This window comes from Solanum dulcamara, chromosome 7 (genome assembly GCF_947179165.1).
Source record: "Solanum dulcamara chromosome 7, daSolDulc1.2, whole genome shotgun sequence".
Lineage (NCBI taxonomy): Eukaryota > Viridiplantae > Streptophyta > Magnoliopsida > Solanales > Solanaceae > Solanum > Solanum dulcamara.
In genome coordinates this window covers 16652903-16663599 of record NC_077243.1, presented here as the reverse complement: position 1 = coordinate 16663599, position 10697 = coordinate 16652903, and the positions used below count along the sequence as shown (strand labels likewise).

At 35.2% G+C, this 10697-nt stretch overlaps 3 protein-coding genes across 4 annotated transcripts; 2 read left to right on the top strand and 1 right to left on the bottom strand.

The window, feature by feature from the left end:
- Positions 1 to 959: 959 nt before the first annotated feature.
- LOC129895434 (bidirectional sugar transporter SWEET3b) lies at positions 960 to 2761 on the top strand. Of its 2 annotated transcripts, XM_055971154.1 has the most exons (7): positions 960 to 1082; positions 1192 to 1228; positions 1390 to 1612; positions 1707 to 1868; positions 1981 to 2100; positions 2233 to 2466; positions 2589 to 2761. In XM_055971154.1, exons 1-6 carry the CDS (start codon positions 1046 to 1048, stop codon positions 2437 to 2439), a joined length of 786 nt encoding a protein of 261 aa, XP_055827129.1. In that variant the 5' UTR covers positions 960 to 1045; the 3' UTR covers positions 2440 to 2466; positions 2589 to 2761. The 2 variants fall into 2 exon arrangements, with proteins under 2 accessions (XP_055827129.1, XP_055827130.1); XM_055971155.1 differs by lacking the exon at positions 1192 to 1228 and having other exon boundaries at positions 1003 to 1082.
- Positions 2762 to 3615: 854 nt separating this feature from the next.
- On the bottom strand, positions 3616 to 6198 carry LOC129896888 (pentatricopeptide repeat-containing protein At2g13600-like). The gene has a single exon (XM_055972870.1). It carries the CDS (start codon positions 6010 to 6012, stop codon positions 3817 to 3819), a length of 2196 nt encoding a protein of 731 aa, XP_055828845.1. The 5' UTR covers positions 6013 to 6198; the 3' UTR covers positions 3616 to 3816.
- Positions 6199 to 7033: 835 nt separating this feature from the next.
- Positions 7034 to 10345, top strand: LOC129895628 (uncharacterized). The gene is made up of 3 exons (XM_055971358.1): positions 7034 to 7506; positions 8568 to 8819; positions 9613 to 10345. The coding sequence occupies exons 1-3, from the start codon at positions 7150 to 7152 to the stop codon at positions 9949 to 9951; spliced, it is 948 nt and encodes a 315-aa protein (XP_055827333.1). The 5' UTR covers positions 7034 to 7149; the 3' UTR covers positions 9952 to 10345.
- Positions 10346 to 10697: the final 352 nt, after the last annotated feature.

Below are 10697 nucleotides of genomic sequence, written 5' to 3'. Positions count from 1 at the left end.
TTTGTGAACCTGGTTCATCTATAAAATCACACATGTATAGTGTGTAGAAATAATTCAGATTGTAAGCTTGACATTCTATAGAATGTAGATCCTCTGTTTTCTTTCTTCTTCTCCAAGATATATCAGATTTCTCCATTGTCATCTTTAGATTTGTTTAGATGATAAGAAAGTTATCACTATGGGTGCGACTTACTCCCGAATCCTGCATGCATGAATATGAGATGCTTTGTACATCGAGTTGATGCCCTCTATATCTAATAGTTATTTTGAATCTCTTTGACTTCATCACGTGTTTACTTCTTTATGTTTCTATTTTAATTTTTTAGAAAAACTTTTGACTTTGCATCCACTTATACACATAACTAGAGTCTCGAATTTCCGAACCAAAAAATGATAAACTTCCTTATAAAGAGCATTTTACTCTCCTTAATGATCTTACCCTACATAAATTTAAGTTAGGAAGTTTAGTGATTTTGAATACCAAATGATTAATAAAAAAAACATAGAAAAAATGGAGACACATACGTGATATATACACCTGTTACTCATGACGTGAAAGTGAAACCACCTGAAAATTAGCGTTTGCAACAGAAATTAAATGGATAGTGGAAGTCCAGTAACATCTTCCACCAACATATAGAACAAATTTTATTAATCTACATAAAATAAGAATTCTTCAATTTTATGCTTTTTTCTTTTTTTGCATGCATCTCGTTCCCTCCCTCTGTCCTAATATTATATAAAGCACTTTTAAATGGAGCATTTTACAGTTAGAAAAAAATTATTCCATAAAATTCACTACCTCATTAGCCTCCAACTAATTTTCCTACCACAAATTTTTCTTTTCTAATTAATTCCTTTTATTTTGAAAATGATTGATCATCTTCCACCCACAAATTTACATAGATGTAGACACACCACTTCAATTTAATTCCTCTCTTTCTTAATCATAAACCATAGTATTTATAACAGAATTCAAAGACAATTTTAAGTACTTGCCTCCTACCACTTAATTCCTCCATAATTTTTCTTTTTCTCCAAAGAAATGGGTGAAAGATTGCGTTTGGCAGTAGGAGTAATGGGTAAACCATATTTATATTTATTTTACTTCATTTAAATAACTAGTAAGTATAGGTTATATATGTACTACGTGATAATTAAATTAAACGTGCATGGTTTTATTTGTCACAGGTAATGTCTCCTCCATGTTGCTTTATGCTGCACCAATGTACGTAATTATATAAACCTTCATAATTAATCTTGAAAATAAGATAGGTAGTCTGTTATAATAGATAAATGTGACATGTGATGGTGTAAAAATTTGTTGCGTTGATAGAGTATACAAGTTAAATTTTTTAATTAAACCTCTAATGTTGTGCTTATTGGCAGGCTTACTTTTTCTCGAGTTATGAAGAAGAAAAATATTGAAGGATTTTCATGTGTACCTTACATATTAGCATTGTTCAATTGTTGTCTCTACACATGGTATGGGTTACCAGTAGTAAGTTATAAATGGGAAAATTTCCCAGTGGTTACTACAAATGGAATAGGGATTCTTTTGGAGATCTCATTCATTCTCATTTATTTCTGGTTTTCTTCACCTAAAGGAAAGGCAAGTTATATATATATGTGTGTGACTCAATTTTTATTTTTATTTTGAATATCATAGTGTGTGCATTATTATTAATTTTTTTTCTTAAAAGCAGAAGGAGGTTGCAAAAATGGTGGTGCCTATTATTCTAATATGTGTGGCGACGGGAATTATATCGACGTTTGTATTTCATGAACACCGACGTCGCAAGGTTTTTGTAGGGAGTATTGGACTTGTTGCTTCAGTTGCTATGTATGCTTCGCCTTTAGTTGTTGTGGTGAGTTATTTTCCTAATTGGATTTCGACATATATTTATATATATATATATTGATAGCGTAAAAAATTACTAGATGAGTACGTATCTAATAATGAATAATCATGTACTGCAGAAACAAGTGATAAAGACGAAGAGTGTGGAATTTATGCCATTTTACTTGTCATTATTCTCTTTTCTTGCTAGTGGTCTTTGGATGGCCTATGGACTACTTAGCCATGATCTCTTTCTAGCGGTTCGTATATTATTACTACTTACCTTTTTAAATCCATAAATTAATATTCAAAGAACAAATTAAAATGCAGCAGTTTGATGAATATCAACTTCAACCTTCTCATTTCACTAGTATACAATCTTCTGTTTTCAGTCTCCAAATCTGGTGGGAACACCTCTTTGTATCCTTCAGCTTATACTGTATTTCAAGTACCGAAAGAACCCTGTAAAGGACTTAGAACCACAAAAATGGCCAGATTTGGAGTATAACGATGACAAACTCAAGCAACAATTCCAGTTAGATGAGAAAAAAGATCAATCGATGCTCGTAGTCACTGAGAATCTCAGCACCAAGACTTAAACAACTCTACTTGCGTAATTTATTAAGGTATAAGTATTACTATACATTTCTGTCTTTGGATACATTGTCTCATGTGTGTTGCAATCTGCTTCCTTCTTGTTATAGCTAAGTAAGTAATATTATTTGTTATTTCATTTGTGGATAAGCAGGTAAAACCTTGCTCGAATAATGGAGTAGCCATTCCACTGATCACCAAAGATCAGAAAAGAGGACCAAGAAGTATAAAATGGTGAACCGTATCATATATATACATTGTTTTGTCTGTGTGTAGTCCTTTAGTTACTTCTCTTGAGGAATTGGAAGAACTTACTTTGTGCCTGCAGCTGCCGTTTTTTCTTTTCTATCTTTTTCACTTCTGCTATGATCAACTTTCACCCAGCAATCACAATTTTATAAAATATAATGAAAAATTAAGATCCCTGGGATAGGCAGGAGAAAGGACATCTGCTTCAAGCTCATTCAAACAATCAATTGACAGGCAATAGGAACCATGGAATTAGTACATAATCTTGAATTAACTATCGTCTCATCAGTCACGATTAAGGAAAGTCTAATAGTATATGCAAGCTAATTGAATTATACATTCACGATAAGCATTATTAATGGTCATTTTCTCTAGGATTAATTCAAAAGAACATCAAATCTAAACCATAAGGAACCCCATGTAAACTATGAACTTTGTTTTTACCAAAGAAAGCATCAGAATAACCAAAAAGATCAGAAAAGCATCAGAACTATCCCAGGAAAGGGGATGCAGCTCTAAAAACTACTAGTCCTACTGTCATGTAGCATATGGGATTTTTTTCCCTAAAAAAAGCATCAGAATTACCAAAAAGAAGATCAGAAAAGCATCAGAATTTTGCCGGGAAAGTGGATTCAGCTCCAGAAACTAATATTCCTACTATTTCTTAGGAATATGAAACGTATACCCACTTTGTAATGGATACTGTCAGAGGATAATGAAAGAATATATACTGAGAAGCCGTCAAAATTGTGGAGAAGTGTATGAACAAGACTGACAATATCTCAAATAAATCATCTCCTAACGGAACCTATGCCTTTGAGCCCAGCTATGATTTTCAACAGGATAGATCAAGGCCTCATTTATCAAAGATTAGCATGTTGTGGATATTGCACTAATGTGCAATTTTCATCATTAAATTCAATAGTGCAATATACAAGGCGAGGCAAGATTTAGACATAAAAGAAATGAAGTCCTGGAGACACAGAGTTCCATAATCGGCAAACTAATTTAGCAGCAAGAACATAAATTGCAGAAATTTACATGATGCTTGCTGCATTTATTTTTTGACAAAACTAATAACTTCAATCAAACACCGCGGATGCTATGCATATTAATATAATCAGGAGGATTAACTAAGAGAGTAACTCACTTTCACCATATAATTTTGAAGAAGTACAATCAAATTTAATTTCGGAGTGCACATTTGCTGTTAGGTTTTCCAAAGTTGAGTAAATTATATCACAAAAAGGATGAGTTCTATTATCAACAGAGAAAAATTGAACCTTGTGGTTTAGTTCAATCCAACTATATCCAGGATCCTTTTTATACTGCAGTTTCTTCATTGCTTTCCTCACTCTCATCTTCTCCCACCACTTGCCAAATCCTGCATACATATTGGCCATGATAACACAGCCAGATGTAGACTTGGGATCCAATGACAACAGTTTCTCAGCCACCCTCTCGCCAACTTCCACGTCCATCCAGAACCAACAAGCATTAAGCATCGCAACAAAGATAACACTGTCTGGTTCAATAGTCATTCTGTTAACAAGCTTCTCAGCTTCATGTAAATGGCCTGATCTACCAAGAAGATCTACCAAGCACGTGTAGTGTTCCAGAGTAGGTGCTATACCATAGTGTTCTTGCATTACGTGGAAAAGTCTTGTGCCCTCCCCAACCAAACCCACGCAAGAACAAGCCAATAAGACACCGACAAAGGTTGCTGCATTAGGATCAGTCCCTTCATTTAACATTTGGTGAAAAAGTACAAGTGCCTCAGAGCCAAGCCCATGATGTGCATACCCATTAATCAGAGCTGTCCATGCTGCTACATTAGGATGTGCAATGCTATGAAAGGATGTTTGAGCATCATTAAGGTTCCCACATTTGGAGTACATGTCAACAAGAGCTGTTCCAACATAGTTATTGGATTCGAATGGAGTCTTAATCAAATCTGCGTGAATCAATTGACCTTGTTGAAGTGATCCAAGGCAGGAGCATGCGTGAAACAGGGCAGAAAATGTTGACCTAGTTTGGCTAATTGATAATCTTCTCATGGTCGTATACAACTTTAACGCACTCTCGTTTTGATTATTTTGGGTATATCCTGAAATCATAGAATTCCAGGTAACAGAATTTTCCTGTACTTTCACTTCTCCAAAAAGCTCTTCAGCTTTATCGATTTCACCATTCCTTGAGTACACAGAAATAATAGTATTGATGGAAGTTAAATTTCTTTCTGACATCTCCAGAAACAACTGTTTTGACTCCTCCACTTGACCAGACATGGCATATCCTTTGATCATCAAATTGTAAACATGATCACGCTTGACCAATCCGTTAAACAAATATCGAGCTTCCTCAATCCTGCCCACCAAGATTAGCCCTCCAATCAGCAAATTTGAATCATTCAAGGACGGATTAACTAGTGCACTATAAACTAACATAGCATCATCAAGAACCTCACAATTACAATAAAAATCAATCAGTGCACCAGAAACAGAATGATCCCACTCAAACCCAGACTTCACTACCAACCCATGAATTGCTCTTCCCCCATATAAAGATCCCAATCTACCAGAAACCCTCAAAACACAATCCAGAGTAAATTCATTCGGGACAACCTCATTATCCTCTCTCATCGCACGAAACAACTCCAAAGCTTTCTGGCATCCACCTTCAACCTTGGAGTATCCAGAAATCAAAGTGGTCCAAGCAACAATATCACGAGTCGGCATTTTCCTAAAAATCTCCAAAGCATCATCTAACAAATTACATTTAACATATCCTACAAGCATCAAGCTCCATAACAACTCATTCTCGCGATGCAATACGTCAAACACAATCCTTGCATCTTCGATTACATGACACGTGGAGTAAAGATGCAATAAAGCACTACCCACAAGCTGAAAACTTTGATATCCAGATTTCAAAACTAGCCCATGGACTTGCTTACCACGATTGAGCGATTGTGATTGAGCACAAACACTTAGCACTGAGGAGAAAGTAGACTCATTCAGCTTTATATAGCTTCCTTGCATCAATGTAACTAAGCTTAACGCTTCACTGAACTTCTCCCATTCGGAATAACCAGAAATCATGGTATTCCATGAAACGACCGATCTCTGAGGCATTTCGTCGAACATCCTTCGAGCTTGTTCGAGTGAACCCTTTTTCCCTAACTCTGTAATTGCAATGTTAGTGGAGACAACGTTGGATGTTGATGGATGAGCATAATTACTATTGCAACACATGTTCGAGCGAAATCTCAAACTCCATTTCCAGCGGTGATGCTTCCAGGTCCCTGTAAATGAATGCCTTATAATCATTCTTAGTTTTTACAATCCCTTCGACACAAAAACGAATTTACAGCTTCTTTTTCTTGCTATTTGTCATCTCATGGTCAAACTAACACAAGGGGCTGAGCTGAGCACCTACGCTCTCTCCGGAAAAGGTACAAATCAAATCATCAACTCAAATTAAATAGAAAAAAAAAATAAAACTTGTAATTTGATTTCGCTAGTTTATTCATCACTCTTAATAAAAATATAAAATCAAATCAAATTTAATCTAAATTGACATAATACATATATAATTTTAATTTTTTGATATATAAAAATGTATTAATAATAATTTACTTGTTCATATATTTTAAATTAGTTTATAATTTTTAATATTTAGATATATTATTTTAAATTTGAGCTTGTAAATATTTTATTTTGTAATCAGTTTAATTATAGTCTTTAATCTTATAAATTTAGCATATTAAACGTTAATAAGTATTTTGTATTCACGTAGAATCTATAACTTTTTTGAAGATTTCTTTTCAGTTAGAGTTTTCAAGTTTTCGCCTATCACACGTGTAAATGAAAATATATTTGATTTCTTTTTTAATTATTGTATAATTATACGAAAATAAAAGAAATCGAAAATAAATTGAAAGAGCTAACTAAAATCAAAATAGAAAAAAACAATTTTATGTTGATTTAATTTGATTTATAATTTTATAAATCAATATAATTAATTTAATTATTTTTTAAGTGATCGTTTGATTTGAAAATAAATTATGATAGAATAAATTATGATAAAATTAATTATGTTAAGATTAGTTTTGTATTAATTATTTGGTTTGTAATAATCAAAATAATATACACCCTTTTCAATTAGATTTTCTTATATTCAGGATAGAATCCGAAGAGTTAAAATCAAGAATTTCTGATTAAGAATGAATCAGTTCCGCCGCTAGTACTTAAGGAAAAATGTAGTCCTACGTATCGCTGGATCAACACGTGTTAACCAGAGGTTACCGTTGACGCTTTCACGCAGCATGCAGAAGGCCACGTAACCCCCCTTTTCTTACTACTCTACATGCATCTCCACTCCTAATTTCCTCTATGAATTCTTCTGTGCAAAACAGAGATTTCAATTAATTCGTTCGTCGTCTAAGTTTTAATTCAACAACAATAATGGTGAAATTAGCATCGGCGCGGGAGATCCGAATGTACGGACCGAGGTTGACCCGAAACCGATTCGAGTACATCAACGCGGGTCTATACATGTTCGCTACAATATTGCTTGTGGGTGGGTTCGCAGCTCAGTTCTCAAAACAGCAATTGTCCGGTTTGGTTTTGTTGCTGATAGCGTTGGCGGTAATCGTCGTAGTGAATGTGCATGATCTTCTTGCTCACCTTGCTGCCATCGATTATAGATTTCTGTTGCTCGGATTTGACCCGCAGCTTGCTCTCGTCGAATTCGCCGTGCCCCTAGTTCAGTCCGTTGGAACTCTTCTTTACTTCTTAGCCCTTCTTTTTCTCTTAACTCAGGTAATTATTACTGACAACTTTTTGATTCTAACTTTTCATCATAGGTGACTATCAGATTAAAGAGCATTTTGAAACATTCGTCACAAAATTCAAAAGTCTTTTTTATTTTTTTCTTAAACTCGATCCATGAACTTTGTGTCAAGTTATAAAGAGACAAATAAATTGAAACTGAAACATGCTAATTCATTTGTTTTATATTCCCTAAGCAAATCATTTTATAGGAGGGTGTTTGATTGGGCAAGCAATACAAACTTTTTAATTACATGGAGAGTAGGAGATTATAAATGGGGTATCGAATTGTTTTAGGTTGTCAGTCAAATTAAGATCCAAGAATACATTAAATTAGAAAGATGTGCCAAAAAGTGTTGAACTTGTGGTCTTAAATGTGTCAGGAAAACCCTCTATCTCCAAGCCCCTTTACTAGGTTGGGCAAGCTTTGATGCCCGGTAAATAAATAATGTGTAAACCAAAAAGTTTTCGAGTGTGGAATTAACAGTAGACATCATCCGCCACATCTATATGTTTCGTCTTTTGTGCCTCTAGTTTGACTGGATACAAAATTTTATAAAAATGAGAAAGACTTAAATTAAAGATATCTAATGTGACAAGTGAGATTTGCACGAGTGATATATTGAGTACCTCCACCATCAACTCGTAGGTTATGGTATGAGTCACACTTGGGTAAGTATACTAGCGTAAATGAGAAAAGTATTGATCCTCCCGGGGTGGAGGTGGGAAAACAAAAAAGAAAGACATCTAATGTCATTTACTACATTCTTTTGAAACAGAATAAAAGGAACATAATAGCCTTAAAACTACCACAATTTAAAACTTGAACCCATTGATAAGATGCTTATACCACTGGCACAAAATTCAGCCTAGGACATTATAAGAAGGTGTCGATCTTTTTTCAACAGACTAAGAAGGAAAGAATGTGATTCAGGGAGTAGTAATTTTGCTTTGCTGGCTAAATATAACGTTGAAAATTGGCTATGTAGTTTCAGTATAATGTTGTTGAATTCATCATCTGATGATCTGATGTATTAAAATCGTTTGTGAAGGCAGAAAAGGGGCATGTCAATTTCAAAGTGGAGAAGCAAGCTGTGAATTTACTTATTGCAGGCCCTGCTCTATGGCTGCTAGGTTCAATCCATAACTCGTGTCAGATTTACGAAAGAGCGGATGGGCATGTGCAAATCTTGCAACAAAGTGTCAACATTCCCTTCCTGTTAGGCAGTTTATTGTTTCTGGTAGGAGCACTCCTCAATTGGAGAGATCAGTTAGGATATGTCCATCACGGCTTGAAATTGTTAGTAAGTAAACCAAAAAATTTTACAATTTTCAATGTGGAAAAATCTGTGTATGGTCTTACCATTTAACTGTTTAATACCACCTATTATGATCATAAAAAAACGTATATATCAACACGCATTTTTTCTAAAACAAAAAGGTGGCTGTCCATAAATACTCGTAAGGTAGGGTTGATGCCCACACCTCCTGAAACCATACGTGCAAGTTCTGCCGCAGAAACTAAACTCTCCACGCTTTCTCTTGAGAAAAAACACACTCTCTTTAGTAATTTAGTTTCCCCGACCTTAATACCCTCATCTGGGAAGCATGATCAAGTAGTTTAAGGATAAGAAAGGTCTTTAATTACTAGAATATAGGATGTGCATAGTCAGAAAGGCCCTGACCCTGTCAACCAAGTATAAGAAAGAAAAGAAGAGGAGAGAAGAGAAAATCGTATTTTTGGTGACATTCTAGGAGTAGTCTTAAACATAAAGAAAAGAGGAGAGGAGAAAATCGTATTTTTGGCGACATTCTAGGAGTCGTCTTAAACATTGGATGCCGTTAATAGATTCTATAGCAGTAGTCCTATCAGTAAAATAAAGTGAACACTGAATAACTTGATACAGAGGTTTCCACCTTTTGGATCTGAGACATGCTATTTGGTTGGTTTCCTTTTAACTCTGTCTATTTCTTATACTACTTGTAGGCTTATGACATAGAAAACACTATTAATATACTAACGAGCAGTACAATCTCTTGCAAACCTTTTGCGTAGTTCAATCAACTAATTATTATTGGATTTGTGAAATGATGCAGAGTGAAGACTGGATGTGGTTTGGGGTATTTGGGAGTTTATTGCTGTTCGTTGGAGGATTAATGAACGTGGTAAAAGTGTTCAAGATGCAACAAATGAGTGGATTGAGGCTAGAAAAGCTACGGGGCGGAGCACAGGACCGATTGATGCAAGAAAGAGAAGGGCAAATGCCACTGCTAATAGAAGAGCAAAGGCAAAGGAGAAAGTTGCCGGTGGAGGAGGGGCAAATGCCATTGATAATAGAAGAGCAAAGGCGAAGGAGAAAGTCGCCGGTGGAGGAAACAACATCTACTACCGTTGCCCCAACTCCTTACAAGGATGTTCTTGTTGGTCAGGCTTGAGAGTTAATGACTCTATGCTGCGATTGGACAGTCATGTGACATGAGGCTAGATAGAGGATTTGCAATTTAGCTCATTCTTGCTGCCTTATTATATGGTGCTGATTTATGTGCTTATAGACAAAAACTGTAGAGGGAATAGTATAATATACTTGAATTTGATGTTGAATAATGTGGATCATGATCAACGTACTTATTTGATTCAAGGTGGAAGGTACCACCTAAAGTTGGCACCAATTTTCACTTAGGCATCTGAAGTAGGTATCTGAAGTAGGTGGTTGTTCATTTTAAACACCTCAAGTAGGACCTCCCATTGCCATTTTGATGCAGAGTTGGCATATTATGTGTGTTGCACTGATCCCATTGCCATTTTGACGCAGAGTTGGCATATTATGTGTGTTGCACTGATTTCAAACGCGTAAAGGCTTAAATTTTGTAATTTTTTATTCTTTTATTTCTTCTTCTTCCTTCTCTCTGCCTCCGACACTTCCTCCACCACCACCCTCCCACCACAACGCCACCACCGTTTATCTAATCTTCTTTTTTTTGGTCATTTTTTGATGTCTAGATTAACCTACAACTCTAAGCCGGCAAAAGTTTATCATTGAAAATATTGAAAATTGCCGTATCCAGCCTACAACTTCATAGTTCAATTGCTGGAATTGCCGGAAAGTTCGTTAGATGTGAAAAATTATCCTCTAAAAAAGGAAATGTTGAATGAATTGATCGTAAATTATGAGATTTGAAAA